Source organism: Eubalaena glacialis, chromosome 15 (genome assembly GCF_028564815.1).
Source record: "Eubalaena glacialis isolate mEubGla1 chromosome 15, mEubGla1.1.hap2.+ XY, whole genome shotgun sequence".
Taxonomy (NCBI): domain Eukaryota; kingdom Metazoa; phylum Chordata; class Mammalia; order Artiodactyla; family Balaenidae; genus Eubalaena; species Eubalaena glacialis.
Genome location: NC_083730.1, coordinates 88,668,844 through 88,695,821, shown reverse-complemented (window position 1 = coordinate 88,695,821; position 26,978 = coordinate 88,668,844). Strand labels below are relative to the sequence as shown.

The following is a 26,978-nucleotide window of genomic DNA, read 5'->3' as shown; positions in this document are numbered from 1 at the left end:
ATAATAGCAAAATTTATGTACAGATGGCAAATAAATAAAACTTGTCTGCCGCTTGGTCTGCCGTTCTTACGGTCAGCAAATCCTATTAGGGACTTTATTAACCTGCTCAGTGATGGAAATGTTATATCTGATCTTATGGATTTCAGCTGTGCAATCCAGTCCTGCTACAAAATGAAATTTAACTCTCGACATGCAACATGAAGCCACCGAAACTGAGGGTTTTTTTTTTTTCTTTCTGTAGGCAGCGTTGGAAATAGCCACTCTTTCTCATTTCTCTCTCGAGCCACAAATGGTCTCTTTTTGCTCTCCCTTTTCTTGAACAGTACATAATTGCAATTAGCCAGCGACCCCTGAGGGAGACTAATTGACCAACACATATGACTGCCAAGCAAGAGTGAAGACTCCTAGACACACCAGAAAGAAAGAGAAGCATGGGGGAAGGGAGGGGGCTTCTGAAATGGAAGAGGCATTAAGAAGGCGTGGCTGAAACTCCCAAGAAGCCCCAAAGGAGGTCTCCTTCCATGGTCTGCCTGTTTCAAGTTGAACCCTGGCAGGAAACATCTAGGACTCAAGGGACTAATTTACTGGTTAAAACCAGCCACCTTCTACAACTACGTAAGGAAAGAAACGTGTTTGTGAGTGAGCTAAGAGCTTCGCCTCTCTGCAAACTCTCACAAGAATTCTGTAGAACATTGGAGAATTTCCTGTGCCCCAGGAGAATTTAAGTGGAAACATCATCTCCCACCTAGGAAGGATGAGGCTACAAGGAGAGGACTTTGGGGAGTAAGAAGGTCTTGGTAAGATTTTTCCTTTTGCCCTAACAATGTTCTTCACACCCAAAGTCCAGAGCAAGATCCTTGTGGATCAAATATCTGTCAAGCAGAGACCCCAATAAATCAATCCAACCCCAAAATAAAAATCTGTGCTCTCGGAAGTCTGAAACTGATAATGAAGCAGAACGGAAAACAAAGGAGTCATGAAGGAGAGTTCAAGGATCAGGGAAGCTAAGAAACTTCTGAACCACCAGCTAACTCTATTAAAAGTTATTTGTTTTCCATTGTAGAGCACTGAACTCGTTTTCTAGGGGTGCCATCATAAAGTACCACAGACTGGATGGCTTAAACGACAGAAATTTATTTTTTCACAGTTCTGGAGCCTGAAAGTCCAAGATCAAGATGCCATCTGGGTTGATTTATTCTGAGGTTTCTCATCTTGTCAGTGGCTGCCTTCTTGCTGGGTCCTCACATGGTTTTTCCTTGTATGTATGTCTGTGTCCTCACCTCCTCCTCTCATAAAGACACCAGTCATATCTGATTAGGGTCCGTGCTAATGACCGCATTTTAACTCTCTCTCTCAATAGTCAGATTCTAAAGTATTGGGGGTGGGTTGTTAAGACTTCAACATATGGACTTGTCGGGGACACAATTCGGTCCATAACAGGCGTCCACCCACGAGTTAACTGCTGTATCTGGGATGGCAAGGTGTGTTTGTTCCCCATTTACTGAGTGCCAGTGACAAGCCAGGGGCATGTCCCTGCCTGCATGAAGCCAGCATGCCAGTGTAGGAGAAACAGACAAGAAATAAGTGAACAAATATTGATAAGTAGCCTGGTTTATTTCAGGCAGTGATGAGTGCCAGGAAGAAAAGAGGCTGGAAAAGAGAAGCATGGTTGGCATTGGTGACCATTTAGGAATGGTCCGGAAGGCTTATCTTAAAAAGGGATACTGTATTCAGGGAATTCCTTGGCGGTCCAGTGGTTAGGATTCCATGCTTCCACTGCAGGGGGCCAGGGTTCAATCCCTGGTTGGGGAACTAAGATCCCACAAGCCGTGTGGCCAAAAAATAAAATAAAAAATAAAAAGGGATATTCGAGGTAAGAAGTGAAAGGTGATGAGGGGCCAGCCTTGCTCACCATGGGGGAGCATCCCAGGCAGAACAAACAAACAAAATGCCCTGAGCTGGGAGTAGACGTGGCGGTTTCTGGGAACCAAGAGACGGTATAGGTAGCTGGAACGTAGTGAGAGATGAGGAATGAGAGGAGGACCCGGTCTTGATCAACATTCGGTCTGTCCTCCTTATATTATTCCCTGCTTCCTTAGGTCACAATCACGATCACCGTAAATCTGCAACAGGAAAGGTGCCACTTTACTTTTCTCCTGCCATTTAACCCAATCAGAATTTCAAATACTGTGTATAAAGCATCCGCAGCGGTGATCCTCACTGATGCAAAATGGGTATCTTTATTTCTACTCCTTCCCTCTGGAAAAATGTCTCTGAACATTGATCCTGACGTCCCAACCCCAAGGGCAGGCAGAAAGCGCCTTTGGCTAAACCCACCAGGGCACAAGTCCTGGGAAAGATTTTTGATTTCCCATTTAGAGGGAAACCGCCCATGGATTCATGAGATAACAGGTGCAGCTGTGTTGTCATCAGTGAAGAAAAATCATTACTTGGGACCCTGGAGGTAAATGGCAAGTTTTCTTATTCTGGATTTCAAATTTAATTCGACTCAAGGGAGACTTCAGGAACTCTAACAGGCTGCCTGTCAGTCCTCGCCGGGGACACAGACTGACAAATCAGCAGTCCCCAGCTGCAGGAGCGAATAAGCAGACACTGACACAAATTCAGTTAATTGCGATGTGCTGGGATAAAGGCTAGATCAGAAGTGTGAATAAAATACTCCAAGAACATGGAGGCGTGCCTGGTGAATTTCTTGCAAAAAGTTTTGTGGATTTAGACCACCTAGATAGAAAGAAATGCAATTTAAAAATCTAACCTTAAAATTATGGATTATAGGCTTCACCATTACATAATTCATTATCTTCCTCCTTCCTGGCTTTATGAAATTTATCTAAATGACAGTGAATGGTAGTCAATCTTACCATAATGGAGGTAGAGACTGTATTTTCATTTTCAATGGAATCAACAGAGAGATGAATAGTACACTACACTTTTATTGGAAATCTAATGAAACTGGCACCAAGCAATACTCCACCAATCAGGATGAAAGGATCACAGAGTGTAGTTTGCATCTCTGATGAGTACTGCCCCTTGGCATTTCTCTACAATTATTTACTGCCCAAGTCATTGGCAGTTAACTACAAAATGGTGAAAGAGCAAAATGAACCAGCTTCACATTAACGAATCACGTGGATCAGATGTACTGTGCACACAATTACTTATTTTTTTAAATAAAATTCTTCACCACTCTAAAGTGAGTGGGCACCCAATTGTGTCTTGGAACTCTACAAGGTACACAGAGGAGTTCTTTTTGGCCCTGGGAAATCAGCCCCACCAGGACTTTGAGCTTTGCTTCTGCATTTAAACACATACAGGCTTCCCTCAGCTTTAGGGAAAATAATCCTCCTGATACCCCAGGTCCCCAGTTTACTCTCCGGCTTCTCCTCCTCTTCCCGGCTAAACGCTGGGAATGACGTTGAAAGACACTGTGCTCCCTGTATTCATCAAATCATGGGTGGCAGATACTGCTAACTGCTCTCCCAATATCCATCCTCCATTTCTTCCTCATCAAGAAAACCCTGATCTGGGGTGAGGAGACTGGGCATAGCATTATGCCCAGTTAAACACCTACAATTCCCTACTCACCATGGATGGATTTGATCATGAGAACAGTTTGGCCACTGGGCATTAATCAAAAAATGCTGATTGATGCTTCTGGAAGATCTCCCTAAAGCGAGGCAGGCTCAGGTGCACATGACTTTTTGCCCCTCTCCCTCCTGCCTTCCTTCTGCATGGAATGTAGACATGATGGCCACCACTGCAGCAGCCATCTTGTGACAATGAGGGAAAGGCCAAGGGAATCATACAATCCTTGATGCTCTGACATCCTTGATCCACCAGACTGATACTTATCTGTGGAAGTTCTTGCCTTTCCCTAAATCTATCCCTGTCTTGGTGAGGTCAGTGTTCTTTGGGATTTCTACTACATGTAGGTGACCTTAATCTCTTAACTAATATATCTTATCCCCAAACCCCTGCAATCTAGCTTTTATCCACAAGAGTCCATTAATCATCTTATTAAAGTCACCAATGGCCTCCAGATGTAAAATGCAAAGGATAATTTTCATTTCCTTGCCTGATCTCTCGGCAGCATTCACCTCTATTGACTCTCCCATGCGTTCTGTCTCTTCTCTCGGTGTGTGTTACATCACATTCTCCTGGTTTTTCTTCTCCTTCTCTGGATGCTCTTCTGAAGACTCTCCTCTTTTATTTATCAAACTATTAAATGTTGGTGTTCTTCAGGACTCAGTCACAAGCCCTCTTTTCTCCTCAGCATTTTTACTGAAAAAATCTCATCCTTTCCAAGGCTTCAATTATTATGATCAAACTACTATTATGATCAAGACATCTAAATTTCCATCTCCAGGAGAGACAACTATTTTGAGTTTCAGACCCATGTTTCTAACTACCCTTTCCACCTCTCCATCCAGACATCAAACTACAATATCTGAAAACAACATTTCACTTGATAAATTTAATAGCTAAATAAAGATGACAAAGAAAAGATTCAGTGAACTTGAAGACAGGTCAAGAGAAGTTATCCAATGTGTACAGAACAAGAATAAAGACAGAAAAATATTAGTAAAGCATCAGAGAACCATTAGATAATAGCAAGTGATCTCAATGACAGCCTACAATTGACATGCAGAGGAGCGAGGAAATGAGACAGAAAAAAATATTTGAATAAATAATGGCTGAAAAGTTCCCAAAGTGGATGAAAGACATAAATGCACAAATTCAAGTACACAACAAACCCAAGGCAAGACAGACATGAGAAGGCCATACTTCTGCACATCATAGCCAAACTGTTGAAAGGCATATAAAACAAACAAACAGCAAAAGGAAAACAACACATTCCCTACAGGGGAGCAACTCCATGCGTGGTTGTCTTCTCACTAGCAACTATGGAGGCCAAAAGAGAGTGAAACAACATTTTTAAAGTGCTGAAAGAAAAAAATAAATCTGCCAACCCAGAATTCTATAAATAGCAAAAATACTCTTTGAGAATGAGGATGAGATAAAGACATTTTGAGATAAAAGGAACTCGCTGCCAGAAGATTTGCACTACAAAAAACTTCCAGTAGAAGTCGTACATATTGAAGAGAAATGGCAACAAATGAAGACAGACCCACCAGCAGAAGGGAATGAAGGGCATCAGAAATGGCAAACAACTGGATAAATGCAAAAACCTATTTGGTTTTTTGCTTTTTCCTCAATTTTTTATAATACACAAAACTATTTGAGGCAAAAATTATAATACTGTCTTCTGGGGTTTTTAACATATTTTATGTTATGGAATTATATAAAATAACTTTAGCTTTCAAGGACACGGGTGGTAAAATGGACCTACTATCTATCTACATTTTACTAGAAATGACACACGAACTCAAAGTAGACTGTGAAAAGTGGTATATGTATTGCAAGCCTTGAAGCAACCATTAAAAATATAACGCAAGAGAATGCAGCCTATAGAAAAGTTAACCTAGATTCTTTAAAATATTCAAATAATCCCCAGAAAGGCAGGAAAAGAAGAGAGAAACAACAAACAGGAGGAGCAAATAGAAAACAAATAATAAAATGGTGACCCTCAAATCTGACCACATCAGTAATCACATTAAATATTAATGCAATAACCTCTCTAATTAAGAGACAGAGATCATCAAAATAGATAAAAATACAAGGCACAATTATATGCTGTCTATAAGAGACACATTTTAAGTATAAAAACACAGATAAGTGAATTTGGCAAGGTTGCAGGATACAAGCTCAATACATAAAAGTCAATTGTATTTGTACCTACCAGCAATCAAAATGTCAAAATGAAAATAAAATCAACAACTCCATTTATAATATCATTAAAAAATAAAATATTAAAGAATAAAGTTACCAAAGATATGCAAGACCTGTGCACTAAAAACTACAAACTATTTCTGAAGAAAATTAAAGATGGTAAATAAATGGGGAAATAGATCATGTTCATGTATTGAAAGATTCAATATTGTTAAGATGGCAATTCTCCATAAATCGATCTATAGATGCAATGCAATCCCAGTCAAAACCATATGAATACTGAATTCTAGCCAACGATGCACATACTGAACTATTTAGAGGGAAGTGAATAGATGTCTGCAATTTACTTTTCAATACAACAAACAATAAGATGGGTTAATGGATGGACAGAGGGATTGACTGATGGACCAATACGTGGTAAAGCAAAAACAGTAAAATAGTAATGGTAGAATCTAAGTGGTTGGCATGTGGATTCTCACTATAAATTTCTTTCAACTTTGTCATCTGTCTGAAATTTTTTATAATAAAATACTAGTGAAATTAGAATTATGGAATATTTCCAACACCTAAAAGAGTATGAAGAATAATAAAATGAACACATAAACACCCTTATCTCCCACCAACCAGATTAACAAATAAAACATGCAGACATAGTTGAAATACCCAGTGTATCTTCAACCCACATCTCTTGATGCTAGTGTTTATGATGTTCATGCATATTTCATGCATGGACTACATATGAATGCGTTTATATACAACAAACAGACCTGCATTGCACGTTTTAAAACTGTATCCTGCTGTAGGTATAAGCTGGCAAATTGCTTCGTTTTTCCCCTTAGCCTTAGATTTTTGAGATTTGTCCAACAATTGTAGCATGCCTTCATTTCCATGTCTGTAGAGTATTTCTTTATATAAATATTTAACTGTTTATCCATTCTCCTCTGATGGATATTTCAGCTAAATCATCTCAAGATGTGGTCTCTCTGAGTGTAGCAACGAGGGGCTCAGATTCCGAGAATGGAAAGACCTGGGTTCCAATCCTGGCTTCGTGTCCCTTGAGGAAGTCTCGTATCTTTCTGAGCTTCAGTTTCTTCATGTGACAAATGGGGGTGGTCTTCACTGAGGACCACTGATAGGAAGTAAATAAGATGGATGGATGGAAAGCACTTAGCACAGTGTCTGCCTGACACCCAAGTGCTCAATACCCTGAATCAGAAACATAAAGAATGGGACAGCCCCGGGGGGACAGCCAACCCCATTTGGCTCCGGCCCCATCAATACTACCAAGTACGAAAACTCCTAGCTGTCCTTCACAGGGTTAAATTTCTGAAGAGGAGACAGACCCTAACATGGCAACCAGACCCTCACTTTCAGCCAGGGAAGCACGTCAGGCAAATCTTCAAAGGTAGTTGAAGCGGTATCCAGAGATCTTCCTCCCTGACGACCCCACTGGCTGACTCTCCACTGTGCCCAGCGGGGCCCCAGCAGGTCTCAGGAGGGGCTATTCACAGAAGTGTGTGGGCAGGGCAGAGAGGACTGACTAGGGATGGTGAAGCATCCCAGTGTGGGCAATACTGGGGACCCTTGTTCAGTTGAGACTGAATTTTTAACTTTATTGTACTTTAATGAATTGAAATTTAAACACTGATACTCAGTTGTTGGAAATTCTTTAAGTATGTCTGGAACAATGTGGATCCGTGGATCTACCATATTACCCCTAGTCTAAAGGGACGAGAGGAGGGAGTGATTACTAAATCCCAGAATTACCGGAGAGGAGCTGCCAGCAGTTGCAATGGCAAGAGATGAAGGGATGCAACCACACCGCAGCCCAGCAGAGGGCAAAGAGGGGGACTAGCTATGCTGTCCCCTCTCTCTCTTTCGCTGTCCAGACTCTCGTCCAATGCCTGCCATTGGCCAAATGAAACCAGATGATGGAGACACGTGTATGCGCACACACACACACACACACACACACACACACTCTCTCTCTCTCTCTCTCTCTCTCTCTCTCTCTCTCACACTCACATACACACAGAAGCAATTATCCGATGATGTCTGAGCTGCCAGACTGGTAATGTTGTGCCTGATACATCCCTGGATGTGATGGAGCCACACCCTGCGAGCATTTCAACCAGTGCCCCAGGAACAGGGCAACCCTGAGCAGGGAGAGGAAAGAAGGGTCTTGAGGCTGGGTGCTAAGGTCATGCACCAGCCACCTGCAGACTAGCAGCCCCACCACAGATACCTGGCACAGGAGAGCAGCGGCTGATACTGCTGGTACTTGCCGCCCTCTCTATGCCCACAGGCAGGAGAAGGTTCTGGAAAGGAGAGGGCAGGCTAGGTCTCCCAGTCCATAAGACAGCCTTGAAGATAACCACCCCAACCTCCTAGCATGACTGCCAAGGTTAAAGCAACAAAACATCTAAGTGTGGCTTAACTAAATGTGCACCAAGGTTTTGGCCACCGCCCTAATCTAGGTACACTCCAGTTTTCCAGACTTACGACCTGAGATAAAGCTATCCACACAGGTCAAAATCTCCTTTCATTTGTTTTTGTTTGGTTTGGTTTGTTCATTTAGTTTTTGGTTTGTTTGTTTTTTTATATTCCACATATGAGTGAAAACACATAGATACAGAGAACAGAGTAGTGGTTACCAGAGGGGAAGAGGGCAGGGACGGGGAAACAGGTAAAGGGGATCATCTACTGAGGGCTGGATGGAAACTCAGTTTTTGGTGGTGAGCAGGCTATAGTGTATACAGAAGTAGAAATACAGTGCTGTACACCTGAAACTTATATAATGTTATAAGCCAAGGTTACCTCAATAAAGAAATAAATTTTTAAAAATCCCGGGGACTTCCCTGGTGGCACAGTGGTTAAGAATCCACCTGCCAATGCAGGGGACACGGGTTCGAGCCCTGGTCCCGGAAGATCCCACATGCCGCGGAGCAACTAAGCCCGTGCGCCACAACTACTGAGCCTGCACGCCTAGAGCCCGTGCTCCACAACAAGAGAAGCCACCGCAATGAGAAGCCCGCGCACCGCAACTAGAGAAAGCCCGCGTGCAGCAACAAAGAGCCAGTGCAGCCAAAAATAAATAAATTTATTTACAAAAAACAAAAAAAATCCCCTTTTGAACGCTTGTACACTGTTAGTGGAACGGTAAATTGGTGCAGCCACCATGGAAAACAGTACGGAGGTTTCTCAAAAAACTAAAACTATAACTACCATATGATCCAGCAATTCCACTCTTGGTTATATACCCAAAAAATACAAAAACACTGATTTGAAAAGATACATGCACCCCAGCGTTCATAGCAGCATTATTTACAATTGCCAAGGTATGGAAGCAACCTAAATGTCCATCCACAGATGAATGGATAAAGAAGATGTGAGATATATATATAGATATATAGATATAGATACAGATATGGAATGGAATACTACTCAGCCATTTAAAAAAGAATGAAATTTTGCCATTTGCAGTAACACGGATGGATTTGGAGGGCATTATGCTAAGTGAAATAAGTCAGAAAGAGAAAGACACATACTGTATGATATCACTTATATGTGGAATCTAAAAAAATAGCGAATGAAACAAAAAAGAAGCAGATTCACAGATGTAGAGAACAAACTAGTGGTTACCAGTGGGGAGAGGGGAGGGGGGAGGGGCAACACAGAGGTGGGGGAAAGGGTTATTATGGGATTATGTGAAATCATATTTGTGAAACTTTTGAAAATTGTAAAGCACTACAGAATTTAAAGAATCTTTCATTCAATAAAAAAACAAAATCCCCTTCTGTAGCTAGAATCCTTAAGCCTCTGAAATTTACACTTGTTCCCTACCAACCTCCTTCGGAGCTCCCAGACTCCAGTGAACTTGGGAGGGAAAGCAGGGTAGAGTTGGGACCAAGCACCGTGTACTAAGTAACGGAAATACACTCACTGAATGCAGCGCATGACGTTTGGAGCTAGCTAAACATGCTGTGGAGGTTACGGTTTGTTTGGGAAATAATCACCTGCCTTCCTTTCTAAGCTCTGCTGAAACCTTAGCTCTAAGCCCTAGACTTGATCTGGGCTCTGAGATTGCAGATTTCAGAGCATCTGTGTCTACACACAGTTTCCTCAAGGGAAATCTGAGTTTTCTTTGGGGGAAAAAATTAATAAAGCCTGGATTTTGGGTGCCACCTGAGGTACCTTATTCAAACAGCTTGCTATTAAGTATGAAAGTAAGCGTTGAGATTTTTTTTTTACTTTTTTTAAACTTTTATTTATTTATTTTTTTGGCTGCGCCGCACGGCGTGTGGAATCTTAGTTCTCCAACCAGGGATTGAACCCAGGGCCCCCAGCAGTGGAAGCGCGGAATCCTAACCACTGGACCACCAGGGAATTCCCGAGTTGAGGTTACTAACATCTGAAATGGGGGGCCTTCAGATGGGTGAGGGCTTGAAGTGCGGGGGTCTGGTTGGAGTCCTGGCTCTGTCACTTTCTGGCAAGTGCCCTAGTGCTTGTGAGCCTGTCTCTTCATCTGGAAGTAGAGGAAACAGGTAAGTTCCAGAGCTGTCACAAGGATGCACATAAGGTCTAATGGGGAGCCTGGCACGTGACTGATGCTCATTAAGTGCATGTGGCGGGAATCCCCATAGCGTGTGCTGGAGGAAGCTTTCAGGTGCCACTTAGATGCTGCTGAGAGTAGCACCAAGCATCACAGGCAAAATTGAAGCCAATTACCTTCCTGCATTATCTCGTTTACTCTTCACGGCCATCCCAAAAGACAGATGCTATTACTAGTTTCCTTATATAGGAGAGGAAGGCAAGGCTCAGAGAGGTGAAGTAACCTATACAAGGTCACACAGCCAGGAAGGGGGAGTTGAAATACGACAGCAAGCCTCAGTGATTCTAACCCTTTAAAAAACTTGCCTTCCAAGAGTGTCCTGGGCACACCATACTCTTTGATCATACTGCCCTACCATTTTCCTTTAACTGATCAAAACCTGCCCACTCTCCAAGCCTCCTCCTCCAGGAAGCCTGCCCTGGTTAACCCCCTTGGACTGCACTGATCTCACTCCTCTGACCTCATTTCCTGTCCACACCACTTCCTCGGGGACTTATCCTGTACCTCTGCATTGCTAGTTAATGCTCCAGGTCAAGAATGGCAGTCACCTCAAAGCCTTCTGGACCGCTTGAGTACATAGAGCATCTTCCTTCATTTCAGCAGAAAAAGTCTAGTGACTTCGGTGGTGACTAATTGCTATTGGCTCACTTCCTTATATACAAATAAGAAATGATCAGGAAGAGCCAAAATTCTCCTGTAATATTCACTCCTGGTTCAATTATTTAAAAATTCTGGGCAAGAATGATCAACAGATGCTAAAATTCAAAAGTATAACATGAAAGAGGATGTTGGTAGTCACAAAGCATCGTCCCAGATGTTATTACTAATTACAAAGGGGGGAAAGCATACTTGCAATGGAGAAACTGGAAAGATGTCACTTTAACGGGGTAACCTAAGTAAACATCACTGGTACTGAGGCACGTCAACATCACGTACCTCCCATATGACACTGAGACCGACAAGCACTTCATTGAGATTCCTGACAAATACATACACCCTCAGTGTAATCATGAGAAAATACCAGAAAAACCCAAATTGAGGAACATTCTCAGTATTCTTCAAAAGTATGAAAGTCATGAAAGAGAGAAAAAGGAAAAAAAGACTGAAGACCAGAATTCATCAGACTAAGGAAATACGACAACTCTATGCCATGTGGGATCCCGGAGCAGAAAAAGGATGTTACAGGAACACATGGCACTTTTTAATAATGTCTGTAGACTAGTTAATAATATTAGGCCCATGTTAACTTCGTAGTTTTGATATTCATACTGTGGTTACCTAAGATGTTCACATTAGGGGAAATCTGGATTTTTTTGCAACTTTTCTCTAAGTCTAAGATTATCCCAAGACAAAAAGTTTTAAAAAATTAAAATAAATGAAGTTTAAATATACTGCATTGTTTGTTTCCTTCATGGCCCTTGGCATGGGTTTTAATGACGTATAATTTTGTTTGCTTGTTTACTGTCTTCATCCTTGGAGAGTGTGAACTTGATGAGGGACGAGAGAGTGTGGTTTTTTCAAAAGAAAGAAGGAAAAAAGAAAAGCAAACCAAAGGTGGGCGACACCTAATAGGTGATCACAAAATATTTGTTCCATCAGTGACAGCTAGATTCGAGCCTGAGGGCTCACCCACCCCACAGTCAACTAGATTTTCTGCCTCCGACCCCTTCTGAGCTCCCTTCTGCCGGTGCTGAAATGAAGGAAGATGGTGTATGTGCTCAGGGGATCTAGAAGGCTTTGGGGTGTCTGACATTCTCAACCTGGAGCATTAACTAGCAATGCAAGGTACAGAGTAAGTCCCCAAAGAAGTGGCGTGGAACAGGAAGTTACATCAGAGAAAGGACATCCGTGGGGGAGACTGAGCTGACCAGGAAGTGATGCTTCCTGGTGCCTCCTTGATCCCGTGGATGAGAAAGTCATCATCAGCCAGTTTTCCCAAAGCCTGGTCCTGGGTCTGCAGATGGTCCTGATGTTGCACAGACGTGGCTTAAATAACAGGGAGTCACTGAGTGAGACTCCTACAGGACCTGTGATGATTTCCAGAGGAAAGTCTCCGTGGCCCTCGCCTCTCGGCAGCACATGCTCAACTCCCTTTCAAACAGAGAGCAGACCTCAGGTTCATGGCTTCCACAGGTGATGGTACCTACTTAGAACTTAGTAGTGGGTTTTTTTTTGCTGTTGTTGTTATCGTAATTTATCTTTGTAATACCGTTCCATGTGAACAAGTAATACTGGTTTCTATTTATGGTGGCAGATGTGAGGTGTCCTTTTAAATGTATTTATATAAGTTTTTCTAAGTGATTTAATTTAAAGAAAAAGAGAAAATAAAAATTGCAGGCAGAAGGCACATGGATATGACTTAAATTATGATGGTAGGATTTGGTGGTATCTGATATGACAAAAAAAAAAAAAAAATCCCGAAGGTGGTGTGTGAATTACCAAAGTTTAGGATACACTGGCACTGCCCATCATTTGATTAGAAATGATGAATCCATTCTCACATTGTAGCCAAGAGGAGACTTTTGCTAGAATTGGATCCTCAAGTGTCCCTACCTTCAATATTTATGAAACCCTTACTTATTTACTTCATAAATTCATAGTCTTGACAATTCATACCCTTCATCCAGCAATGATGCCTTGCAATACTTCCAAATTCATTCATTCATCCAACACATATTTCTTTTTTTTTCACATCTTTATTGGAGTATAATTGCTTTACAATGGTGTGTTAGTTTCTGCTTTATAACAAAGTGCATCAGTTATACATATACATATATCCCCATATCTCTTCCCTCTTGTGTCTCCCTCCCTCCCACCCTCCCTATCCCACCCCTCTAGGTGGTCACAGAGCACCGAGCTGATCTCCCTGGGCTACGTGGCAGCTTCCCACTAGCTATCTAGTTTACATTTGGTAGTGTATATATGTCCATGCCACTCTCTCACTTTGTCCCAGCTTGCCCTTCCCCCTCGCCGTATCCTCAAGTCCATTCTCTAGTAGGTCTGCGTCTTTATTCCCGTCTTGCCCCTAGGTTCTTCATGACCATTTTTTCTTTTCTTTTCCTTTTTTTTAGATTCCATATATATGTGTTAGCATATGGTATTTGTTTTTCTCTTTCTGACTTACTTCACTCTGTATGACAGACTCTAGGTCCATCCACCTCACTACAAATAACTCAATTTCATTTCTTTTTATGGCTGAGTAATATTCCATTGTATATATGTGCCACATCTTCTTTATCCATTCATCTGTCGATGGACACTTAGGTTGCTTCCATGTCCTGGCTATTGTAAACAGAGCTGCAATGAACATTTTGGTACATGACTCTTTTTGAATTATGGTTTTCTCAGGGTATATGCCCAGTAGTGGGATTGCTGGGTCGTATGGTAGTTCTATTTTTAGTTTTTTAAGGAACCTCCATACTGTTCTCCATAGTGGTTGTAACAATTTACATTCCCACCAACAGTGCAAGAGGGTTCCCTTTTCTCCACACCCTCTCCAGCATTTATTGTTTGTAGATTTTTTGATGATGGCCATTCTGACCTGTGTGAGATGATATCTCATTGTAGTTTTGGTTTGCATTTCTCTAATGATTAATGATGTTGAGCATTCTTTCATGTGTTTGTTGGCCATCTGTATATCTTCTTTGGAAAAATGTCTATTTAGGTCTTCTTCCCATTTTTGGATTGGGTTGTTTGTTTTTTTGATATTGAGCTGCATGAGCTGCTTGTAAATTTTGGAGATTAATTCTTTGTCAGTTGCTTCGTTTGCAAATATTTTCTCCCATTCTGAGGGTTGTCTTTTCGTCTTGTTTATGGTTCCCTTTGCTGTGCAAAAGCTTTTAAGTTTCATTAGGTCCCATTTGTTTATTTTTGTTTTTATTTCCAGTTCTCTAGGAGGTGGGTTAAAAAGGATCTTGCTGTGATTTATGTCATAGAGTGTTCTGCCTATGTTTTCCTCTAAGAGTTTGATAGTGTTTGGCCTTACATTTAGGTCTTTAATCCATTTTGGGTTTATTTTTGTGTATGGTGTTAGGGAGTGTTCTAATTTCATTCTTTTACATGTAGCTGTCCAGTTTTGCCAGCACCACTTATTGAAGAGGCTGTCTTTTCTCCACTGTATATATTCTTGCCTCCTTTATGAAAGATAAGGTGACCATATGTGCGTGGGTTTATCTCTGGGCTTTCTATCCTGTTCCATTGATCTATATTTCTGTTCTGTGCCAGTACCATACTGTCTTGATTACTGTAGCTTTGTAGTATAGTCTGAAGTCAGGGAGCCTGATTCCTCCAGCTCCGTTTTTCTTTCTCAAGATTGCTTTGGCTATTCGGGGTCTTTTGTGTTTCCATACAAATTGTGAAATTTTTTGTTCTAGTTTTGTGAAAAATGCCAGTGGTAGTTTGATAGGGATTGCATTGAATCTGTAGATTGCTTTGGGTAGTAGAGTCATTTTCACAATGTTAATTCTTCCAATCCAAGAACATGGTATATCTCTCCATCTGTTTGTATCGTCTTTAATTTCTTTCATCAGTGTCTTATAATTTTCTGCATACAGGTCTTTTGTCTCCTTAGGTAGGTTTATTCCTAGATATTTATTCTTTTAGTTGCAATGGTAAATGAGAGTGTTTTCTTAATTTCACTTTCAGATTTTTCATCATTAGTGTATAGGAATGCAAGAGATTTCTGTGCATTAATTTTGTATCCTGCTACTTTACCAAATTCATTGATTAGCTCTAGTAGTTTTCTGGTAGCATCTTTAGGATTCTCTATGTATAGTATCATATCATCTGCAAACAGTGACAGCTTTTCTTCTTCTTTTCCGATTTGGAGTCCTTTTATTTCTTTTTCTTCTCTGACTGCCGTGGCTAAAACTTCCAAAAGTATGTTGAATAATAATGGTGAGAGTGGGCAACCTTGTCTTGTTCCTAATCTTAGTGGAAACGGTTTCAGTTTTTCACCATTGAGAATGATGTTGGCTGTGGGTTTGTCATATATGGCCTTTATTATGTTGAGGTAAGTTCCCTCTATGCCTACTTTCTGGAGGATTTTTATCATAAATTGGTGTTCCAACACATATTTCTTGAGCACTTACTGTGTGTCAGACACTGCTCTGGATCCTTAGGACACATCAAAGAACAAACGAGGCAAAAGTCCCTGCCCTCACGGACCTCACATTCTAGCAGGAAGAGGTGGGCCATAAACACTGATATAGCATGTCATTAACATAAATGATAAAGTATGTCCAAAAAATCAGAGCAGTGCAGTGGGCCATGGGGTAGGGTCAGATCATGCCAGGCCTGTTGGCCCATATGAGGACTTTGGCTTTCACTCAAGACCTCAGGGGGCAAAGATAGAGGCTGGGAAACCTGTCAGGAGGCTCCTGTAGGCATCCAGCCAAGAGGGGACCCTGGCTTGACCTGGGTCATAGCAACAGCAGTTGTTCGATCCTGGATACTTTACAGGAAGAGCCCCAAGATCTGAGGACCATTCAGATGGAGGGGGATGTATAAGAAAATGGCAAAAGTCAGTCCGGTGATTAGATGTTTGGCCTAAGCAACCAGAAGGATTGGGTGACAACAGATGAAATGGGAGAATCTGGCTGAGCACAAAGCTGATGTTTCCTAAATAGCCACTTAGAGCATAAACTGCCCCCATTTAGAGATGGGGGAACTGTGGCACAGAGAAGTTAAGTAACCTGCTTAAAGTCACCCAGCTGGTACGTTGTAGAGCCAGGATTTGAACCCAGGATGTCTGGCCACAGCGTCTACAATCTTAACAACTGGGCTCCACAGCCTAACAGGATGAGAGGTCAGCCCGGGAGGGTCTCTATGTGAGCTGAGAAAGAGCTATTTTCATACATCAGGGATAAAGTTTCTCAGGATCACTCTCAGCCTTGGAGACATTATAGATGGAGTAGGGAAATTTTCATAACATGTCAAACTCTCTTGGTTTGAAAGACTTACCCCGAATCCAGCCTAGCATTGCCCTGCCAGCAGCCCCTAACCCCTCCAAACCACACTTTCTAACCCTTTGCTAAAAGGCTTTTCAATATAGGGTCAGTTTTAGATACTAGCGTTTAACAGAATCTATTTGTGTTAGAGAGTAACCAATCCAACTTTTGTTCAAACTGGCCCCAATACAACATGCAGTCAGAAATAGCAATGTGACACATGAAAACTACACACATCTGTCCCCTGTCCATACGTCTTCAGCTCTGAAATTAGATCTCAGCGAATCTTGTGCACGTTCACGCTTTGATCCGGGGCCTCATCTGAGCCGGAATGAAATATGTCACATTTCATTCATAAAAGACATGATTAAAACAGACAATCAGTTATGTTAGGAAATAACACGTTCCCCTAGGCCCAAAGACAGTGTTTTATTTTGAGAGCCTGAATACACAAAAAGACAACAGCCAGACCATATAGGACAATAAAAGTCTGACCCACAACCTTGCAGCAACCAAGCCAAAAAGCCAAACCACAGCCTCGGCAACAATCAGCCCAGAAAGGTTTGAAATTGGTCCACGACTGCCTGCTGCCCTTTTTACAGCCTCTGCTTCCAATTCAAGGTCAACCAGAAAAAAGCCAAATATGCTCCCCAGATCCATCACATAAGATGCGCACTGCTAGGGAGCCCACCTGTGGCTTCCCCAGGGGAACAATCAGAGCAGACCTGAGCCTCCCTGTTTCCATGAAAAACTTCCCCCCTTCCCCGTCTGCCCTTGAGTCTCTGCCACACGCCAGTGGTGGCGACTGACCCCCTTGCCATACAACAAGCTCTGGATAAATAGGCTCTGTGTGTCCTCATTTGGGTGATCTTCGTTTATTGCCATAATTTCAGTGCAGTCTTCTCTGGCCATAAAGTACAGCGTAAGAAATAATAGTCATCTATACTCAATATCTTGTAATAACCTATAACAGAAAAGAATCTGAAAAAGAATATATACATATATATGCATGTATGTATGTGTAACTGAATCACTTTGCTGTACACCTGAAACTAACACAACATTGTAAATTAACTACACTCCAGTAAAAGAAATGAGAACTTTATCCTTGTATAAGAATGCAATTGATAGTTATATACTGGTTTTTAAAATCAAATTTATTTTCAGATCATTTACATGTGAGTAAAGTTTCTGTAAGCAAACAAACAAAAAGAAATGAAAGTCCTATCTAGGAAGGCATAAAGACAAGAAACTCTAGATGCTGACCCAGAAAGATTCGAGAGGTAAAGCTCAGTCCCCACCTACACAAGCAGAACAGCCCAAAAGAGTGTTTTTAAAAGGGAGTTCTCAACTCCTGCATGCAGACCCACACCCCAGTCCCACCACTTCCCCACTGCACAACTTCAGGCAGGTAACCCCTAACCTCTCTGAGTCTCAGTTTCCACATTCATAAAATGGGTATGAATACTTTGTACAGTGCCCATGATAATATAATGAGAGATACAACTTGAGCCTGGCACAGTATACATAATTATTAAAAAGCATGAATTAATAGTATCGATTGCATATATCTGGAGAAAACTATAATTCAAAAAGATACATGCACCCCAATGTTCACTGCAGCACTATTTACAATAGCCAGGACATGGAAGACGAATGGATGAAGAAGATGTGGTACATATATAAAATGGAATATTAGCCAGAAAAAAAGAACGAAATAATGCCATTTGCAGCAACACGGATGGACCTAGAGATTATCATACTAAGTGAAGTCAGTCAGACAGAGAAAGACAAATATCATATCGCTTATATGTGGAACCTGAAAAAGTGGTACAAATGAACTTATTTACAAAACAGAGATAGAGTCACAGATGTAGAAAACAAACTTATGGTTACCAGGGGGGAAAGGGGAGGTGATGAATTGGGAGATTGGGATTGACATATACACACTACTGTATATAAAATATTAATAGATAACTAATAAGGACCTACTGTATAGCACAGGGAACTCTTCTCAATACTCTGTAATGGCCTATATGGGAAAAGAATCTAAAAAAGAGTGGATATATGTATATGTATAACTGATTCACACTGTTGTACAGCAGAAACTAACACAACATTGTAAATCAACTATACTCCAATAAAAAAATTTTTTAAATAGTATCAATTAACACATAATAGTATGAATAACAGCATCAATTATAGTAAATAATAGTATCAATTAACACTTTCTGAACATCTACAGGGTGCCAGGCACCCTTCTAATTGCTTTACATGAAGCAACTAATTCATTAAATAATGCCGGTGATGATGGAGGGGATGTTTCATTTCCTGTGATGCACCCACCGACCACTTCTGTCTCCCTGACACACAGTGAATGAGTCGGTGATGCCTGCCTTCACAGATTAGAATCCAGCCCCTCTTCTAAGCATTGCATCCCCCTTTTTTCAACACTATATCAGGAGTTTTTAAATGCTCACAGGAGCCAGGTAAGTGAGTGCAGTGGGCCAGGTGTGGGACAATAGGGTGTAGTGGGGACTGGGGTGAACTAGGCAATGCATGATCCATCTAAAGGGGAAAGCCACTCCCTAACTACAGCCAACTGTTGCCAAGTTACCAAATCTTCAACACTTTCCAAGTAAATGACACATGAGATCTCCCTATTGTTAGAGGTTGGCAACTCTTTTCAATATTTTAAGGGATGCCATATGAGCTTTAAAAAGAAAGAAAAAAAAAAAAACAGCATACACCTGTGGCCTAGATTTGCTATGACCACCAGTTTGCAAACTCTAGGCTAGATGTTCTTCCTTTGGGACAGTCCCAAGGCCCCACCACTAAAGGTCCTGTGGATACTACTCCCTGGAGACTGACAGTTCACGATTTGACCTCTCAAAGGAAAGTCAAGTGTTATAATCCATTTCAGCTCTAAAATTAACTTCTGTGCGAAAGAAAAAACGTGAGGGGTTTCTACTCACCATGAAGATAACACTTCAGGAGCCTCTACACTGTGGATACTGGATCCTCTTCTGGTCTCAGCAGCCTCTCCCTCCCTAAACTGACCCTCAGCTCTGGCATGACTGAGCCACATGCAGCCTGGGGGTGCGGCAGCTGCCCCCTCCTGTCTTCGAAAGGCAGTGGGCCATGGGGGTGAAGGGCACAGGCTCTAGAGCCAGACCGCCGGGATTCACACTCACTGCTCCCTAGCTGTGTGACCTTGGGCAAGATACTTAACCTCTCTGTGCCTCGGGAAAATGGGGATGATAGCCGTACTTGCCTCCTTGAGCTGTTCGTTGTCAGAATTCAGTGAGTTAAGGCATGTAAACGACTTAGAATGTGGCCTGGACCATTCTAAGTCCTCAGTGAAAGTTACCTAGTACTGTTTATGACATTCCCCTGTCCTGAAATGCCTCTCCCAGCCAGGCTCCCAGACTTCCCCGACCACCAGGCCACCTGCTCTCCCTTTCCTCAAACTTCTCACCCAACAACATTCTCTCTACACCAGGGATGGCAAATAAGTTCAGTCTTAAGTGTCATACCCTCTACCTCACATGAATTGGTAGGGGCTGCCTGGAGTTCTGAGCTCAGTGCAGTAGATTAGTAATGTCTGCCACAGCAGAGGGAGTGCTGAGGTGCTGCAGTTGACTGGTCATGTCTGCCTTGGGAGAGGGAGGGGCAGGAAAGCAGAAACCATCCCTTTGCCATTCTTGGTCTATAGTGAGCAGCTTGCACTGCCTTGCATTGGAAGAATCTCTGCAGAGCAAGAACTGGGTTTTAGACCACCCCAGCCCCACCAGTGGGGTGACTAGCACAGGGCTGGGTCCACACCAATTTCTGAATCAGTTTTACCACCAAGACTAACTCAAGGGGCTCCGAATAGGAAGCCCGCTTCCTGCGGGCTACTAAACCAACCTGGGATCTGCCAGAGCCTCGGGATCCTGTTGCCAGGCTCTGAACAACCGCATCTCCAAACAGATGTGATCTGGTACATCAGGGCCTCCGTCAGAATCAGAAGGACCATACTGGACTCACGATTAATTCTTATTTTTCCTCACCTGCACCCAGCAAAACAAAGCCCCACATGCATTGCAGTTTATATGTCTACCAGCTTGGCGTCTGAGGACCGGGAAACACCACAGCCTAACATTCAATGGAGACTCCTCGTGTGCCAGGCACTATTCTAAGAACTTTATTAACTTGTGTAATCCTCACAACAACCCTGGGAGACAGATCCCATCATTATCCCCATCCTACCAAAGAGGAAGCTGAGGCCCAGAGAGGTTAGGTGACTTGCCCCAGGACACACAGCCGGTATGTAGCAGAGCTACTGCTGCTTCCTACTGCTATCCAGGAACCTATGTGAGCAAAATAAGCTAAAGACAGGTTTGTCCCCCTAGCGCAGAGAAGTTCCTCACTTTCTGCAATCCTAAAACCAAGTCTTTGTCCTATAGATAGAGAGAGCTGCTTTGCTTTGACAAAGGATTCTTTACTGATGAAAAGCTGCGAGGTGGGAAACACTGTCTCCGAAAGCTCCTTCATGGATTTAGAAATTGGAATTCATTTACAAGGTGTCCACTTCCTGGCATCATGGGATTCTGCCTGGCACATCAAGGGGGCAGTAAGAGGTTCAGACTATCACATGAGAGCCTGAAGGGGACAAACTTGGACCTCACAGGCCGATTGCTGCTCTCAAAGCAGAAGTTTTAATCCTGGCTTCACACCAGAATTATACTTAGGGGGTGCTTAGAAAATAGGGATGCCCAGGGCCCACCCCCAAATACTCTGCTTTACGTTGTCTGGCGTGTTGTTTTGATGGGTCTTATTTTATGTTTGTAAGTTTCCTCACGATGCTGGATCTTCAGCAAAGCATCAACAGCCACTTGATAGACTAACAACGCATTGATTTCCATCCCATCCAACCCCGCAAAGCCTCTTACCTAAGAGTGAAGTGGTCAGCCACAGAGCCACTGGCCAGAGAGACCAGAAAGGTGGCAGTGTCCCCTTCCCGGACCAGGTTCAGAGGTACGGAGATAACGACGTTCTCATCCAGGCTCAGCAGGGACCACTTCAGATCGTCTTGGGTCGGGTAGACCACGACACTCCCGATCCTCTCCCGGGCCGGAGGCGCTGGCGGGGGGCCGTCCTGGCCCGAGTGGATGTTGTTCTCCCACTTGCTGTCCTCCTCCAGGGGACACTGGCCGGCCGGGTCGGCCGGGTACAGCGTGAAGAAGAGCTCCATGGCCGTGCCGCCCAGCAGGGCCGGGATCTCCTCCTCGGGCTCCAGGTCCAGCCCAGAGCTGAACCACTCGGGCAGCACCTCCAGCTCGGCCACACACAGCCCAGGGGTCCCTTGCAGCCGACAGCTGGCCGCCACTTCCCTGGCCTCCGGGAAAGCAAACATCTTGACGCAGGGCAGCTGTTCCGCAGGGTCGCCGTCGGCCCAGCCCATCCCGGTGATGTAGAACAAGGTCTGCACTTTGGGTCTGTTGGAGTAGACGGAGCTCCCGAGGATGTGGGCTTTCAACTTCCAGTTGAAGGGAAACTGGCCCATGTTGCCAAAGGGTGCAGAGGTCAGCATGAGCTCCCGGGGGACCGTCTTCTCGACTGAAAATGGCCCATAGCTGGCATTGACCATCGGGGGGCTCCTGGCTCGGTAGATAAAGAACGACTCCGCCCGGGCCTGCAGACTGCAGTTCCGAGTGACGTCCTGGTTGGCCTCTTTCAGGAAGAAGGACTCCTCTGCGTTAGAGACGTGGAAGCTCGTGGGAAGGTAAGCAGGGAGCGAGGAAAACCTCTGCAGGCTGTCCACGATGGCGCGGCTCTCCGTCACTGCACGAGAAACGAAAGCAGGGGAAGAATGAGAGCCGCGTCCGGAGAGGTGATGAAATTAACGCAGGGCCGCCTCCACCCGTCCACACAACACACGCCCACTGGCCACGCCCATCCGACGCCTGGCTCTCCTCGCGGTGAAAGTCCTGTCATTACATAAAGTGTGTTCCGAAATAACCAGGGCAAGGGTGGGAAGGAGCCGCGTGTACCACTGATCCAATCGTCCTGTGACTGAATTACCGCCCCCTGGAGGGGAAACGTCGCACCCTCTCGCTCTTGCAAAGCCCCGAACTCAGAGGATCGTGGTCATCTCTGTTGCAATCACCCCCCAGAGAGTAGGCTGCACGCCTACCAAGCCCACTCTACAACCAGGCACTGGACCATTGTATATGACGTGTTAATGCTTGATTACTTTGATATTTATGCTTCTTCCCATCCCTCCTAGATGTGGTGTCCACGTGCATGTTTAGGCATCGCCTAATTCTTTTTGAAATGAGGGTGAAGCGATGGCTCAGCGTTCCCACTTCTAGAAATCTCTCCTTCCGAAACACGAGTGAGAATTCATAAAGATCTGTTTATCTACAGGGATGTCCACTGCAGCATCCTTTTGAATTGCAGACAAACTTATTTTATGTGCTGGAGCCAGAAGCCTGGATTTGAATCCTGGCTCTGCCACTTCCTAACTGAGCAACCTTGGGCAAGTTACTTAACTTCTCTGTGCCTCAAACGTCCTCATATAAAGTAGGATATAAATATAAATGACTGTAAGGATGAACGAGTTCATAAATATGAAGCGCTTAGAACAGTGCTGACACACATAAATGCTCAATCTTTACCTGTTATCATTATTATTATTTACTAGTTTAAACCATTCCAAAGGTTTATTAAGAGGAGACCAGATAAACTATACACTTTTACAGTGGGGTAACAGGCAGCTGTAAGAAAAATGAAGCAGAGCTGTATCAGCATGTTTGAAAAAATGTCCACAATCTGTCATTAAGCATAAAAAATTATAAATGTATCACATACGATCCTATTTGGGTAATTTTTTAAGATTCTATATGTACATATGTAAATGTACATATATTTATGTTTGGTATCTATAGAATCCAGAAAGGATTTTTGCCTTTTACCACTTATGTTTCTACATTCTTAAAACTTGTTACGATAATCATGTATTACTTTGTTAATTAAAATACATGTAAATATACATAAACATGTATATGTGGGCATGCGTATATGTATATGTGTGTGTGTGTTTCTTTCAAGTGGGGAAACACAAAGAGCAAAGACCCAAGAAGCTTCTTCAAAGTGAAGACAGCCCACCAGGAACCAGGGTTGGCAAATCAGGCCAAGAACAGACAGGAATTCTTCCTTGCCCTGAAATAAACCTCTGCCCCTGGAGCCTGGCTTCCAACCAGAGCAAGAGGAAATAAACCAGTCAGCAGTGTTTACAATACAGCATCACCAGAGGATAAAAGGCAAATAAATACTCCATTGACTCTGACTCCTGGTAACATTTTTCCTGCAGCCATTACAAATTCTGTGAAATACAGTTTTCTGTTGACTTAAATAATTTTTGGCCTTTTCAGGGCTGTCCTTGGTGAGCTTTCCTTTCCTAGTGGATGGCAAAATTGTAATTAGGAGATTGTGAAACAGATACAACCACGAAGGGGCTGACGCATCCTTTCTCCAAGAAGGTGTTCAGAAGGCAAGTTCTCTGTGAAATGCTGCACGATCTCACTTACATGCAGAATCTAAAATAGTCAAATTCGTAGAAGTAGAGAGTAGCATGGTGGCTGCCAGGGGCTGGGGGGAGAGGAAGGGGGGATGTGGGGCAAAGGGTACAAAGTTTCAGTTAAGCAAGATGACCACGTTCTGGAGAGCTAATGTACCGCAATGTGACATAGTTAACAACCCTGTATTGTACATTGTAATTTGCTAAGAGAATGGATTTTAAAATAAATCTTCTCAACACGCACACATACACACACACACACACACACACACAGTGATAACTAGGTGGAGGTAATGAATATGTTAATTAGCTTGATTATGGTGATCATTTCACAATGTACACATATATCAAAACATCAAATTGTACACCTTAAACATATATACTTTTTAACAGGTCAGTGATATCTCAGTAAAGCTGAGGGGGGAGGCACTTCCCTGGTGGTGCAGTGGTTAAGACTCCGTGCTCCCAATGCAGGGGGCCGGGGTTCGACCCCTGGTCGGGGAACTAGATCCCACATGCATGTTGCAACTAAGAGTTCACGTGCTGCAACTGAGGAGGCCACGTCCCGCAACTAAGGAGCCCGCATGCCGCAACTAAAGGAGCCCGCCTGCCGCAACTAAGACCCAGTGCAACCAAATAAAATGTGTATAGGGTCAGGGGACAAGAAAGAAAGAAAGTTCTCAAGTGTCATCAATATGGCCAGTCCTGGGTCAGATTAATTACTGGAGGAGAAGTGTTATTCATTATTCATTTCTCCAATTATCTATCTAAATATATTTACTACTCACTTACTATATTTCCAGCCCTGGTAGGGATATCACAGGGGCAAGACAGATGTGGTTTCCGCCCCAAGGAGCAGGCAAACTTTGGAGAAAGGCACAGCTAACCTACACAAGGCAGTTACAAAAGTGAACGTTCAGACCCTTCAAAACGCCCGTCCCAATAATTCTCCACCTAGGAATTCATGAGAAGGAAATAAGAGATCATCAGAAAGGAGATTAATGTGCAAGCGTCAACACGAGTATGATTTATAACAGCAACACACAGGAAGCAACCTAAAAACTCATCATGAGGGCAATGATTATATAAATGATTAAAGTCTTACTCTGTGTGAGATATTAAGCGGTCATCAAAACCACAATTTCAACAAATACGTAGCGCCGTGAGAAAATGCTTACGACATCTTAAGTGAAAGAACAGACGTCAAATCTTGATTTAAGTTATCCCACATCTGTTTAAAATATATTTTCAATAGTAGATATTTTATGTATGTAATATATATACATACAAAAATATGCCTATGATACATTCACTTTCATAATATAGACCTGGGTTTCCTCCAGATTGCATCCCCATAGATCGGGCAGGATTCGGATCAAAGACAGAGGAGGAAGAGAGATGACTTTGAAGAAGGAGCCTCATCCAAAGGAAAGTTTTAGCTGTTGCCGCCACCAAGGGGCAATTTGTATTTTGATAATGTCAAGCAATGCAGAAACACCATTCCAGATGAAATTTAAAGTATTTTTTGATTGGTTTATTTCCCCTCTCCAAACCAAGAAGTTAAATTCTTGGTGAATTTACCCATAAATTAATTGGCAACAAGGGAAGTCTGTCTTCCACAGCCTGACAATATCCTTCAGCAGAGATGGGTGGGCACACAGCCGACCAGATTTGGGAAGAAAGAGGTTCAAATTTTACCTTCTCATAAAATCTAGGCAAAGCCCAAGGCAACGTTTAAATTCTGACTTATTGACAGATGTGGAAAAGGAAATTAAAATAAATGCAGAGTTTAATATGCTCTGTTTCCATTGTGGACTTGTTTTATTTTTTCATTATCATTTATATCGATATTTTATACCTCTCAAGAATTGATTTACAAGAAATTTAAAGCTGAGACTTCTCTCTTCTTTATTATGGCCAAAGCTTGCATTTTATCTGAACTAACAGTGTGAAGTTTACGATCCTGTCCCACCATAACTCAAGCAAAATGCAATACAAATTTTGTCTGAAGGCTGATATGGAAAGCCATAAATATCAGCTGCCAGATCCTCATTTTGTCCTCAAACCAGACTGCCACAAAATATGACATCCAAATTTAGGAGCATTTTATGAAGCCGAGAGACTGTCCTTAGACAGACATCCGGGGTCTGAGAAGCTAACACCCCTACCTTTAGTCCCCTAATGTCATATAGTGGCACCATTCTTCTTCCCATTGGCAGATAGACCGTGTGCCCGGAGTTCTGAATGTGAAATGAGGCCTTATTCAGTCTGCTGATTTCCTAGAGGGCTTTTCACCACCCGACTGAATGAGGTGGGTCCTGAGAGCAGAAAATGAGGAAGTTTTGGGCTTCCCTGGTGGCGCAGTGGTGAAGAATCCGCCTGCCAATGCAGGGGACACGGGTTCGAGCCCTGGTCCAGGAAGATCCCACATGCCATGGAGCGACTAAGCCCGTGCACCACAGCTACTGAGCCCACGTGCCACAACTACTGAAGCCCGCATGCCTAGAGCCCGTGTTCCGCAACAAGAGAAGCCACCGCAATGAGAAGCCCATACACCGCAATAAAGAGTAGCCCCCGCTCACCACAACTAGAGAAAGCTCGCGCGCAGCAACGAAGACCCAGGGCAGCCAAAAATAAATAAATAAATAGAAAATGAGGAAGTTTTAGTGAGGCCCAGCTGCAAAGGGCTTCTCATCACTGCCTCCTTTATGAGCCAAGAAGAAAATCAAGTCCAGGTTCACCAAGAGCACAAGGTGCTCCAGACGGATGCTCTGTGGTTAAAGGATGCTCTGACTGGCAGATGGCTCCGAGGAAGCCCCAAAGAGAACTTCGGGGGGAAACTAACAACTTCCCAGAACGAAGCAACTCCCAGGGCGCTGGGAATCCCGGCAGGGACTCTGTGACCCAAAGTGCGTGGATGGACATCACTGCTGTGCTTGGCACGCAAAAAATACTCCTGGGCACGTGCCTTGGTCAGGAGTGGAGGGACCTGTAGCTCCAAGATAATGCAGCCCACAGACTCACAAACCTTTCCACTACCATC

At 43.2% G+C, this 26,978-nt stretch overlaps 1 protein-coding gene across 2 annotated transcripts in view; it reads right to left on the bottom strand.

Annotated features, from left to right (window-relative positions):
* The window catches only part of TMEM132B (transmembrane protein 132B), a 378,240-nt gene that overhangs the window by 206,135 nt on the left and 145,127 nt on the right, over nucleotides 1–26,978 (bottom strand). For both annotated transcript variants that reach the window (XM_061169500.1, XM_061169501.1), the window contains exon 2: nucleotides 21,306–22,197. In XM_061169500.1, the coding sequence (XP_061025483.1) occupies nucleotides 21,306–22,197 (892 nt within the window). The remainder of the gene's footprint in view (nucleotides 1–21,305; nucleotides 22,198–26,978) is intronic.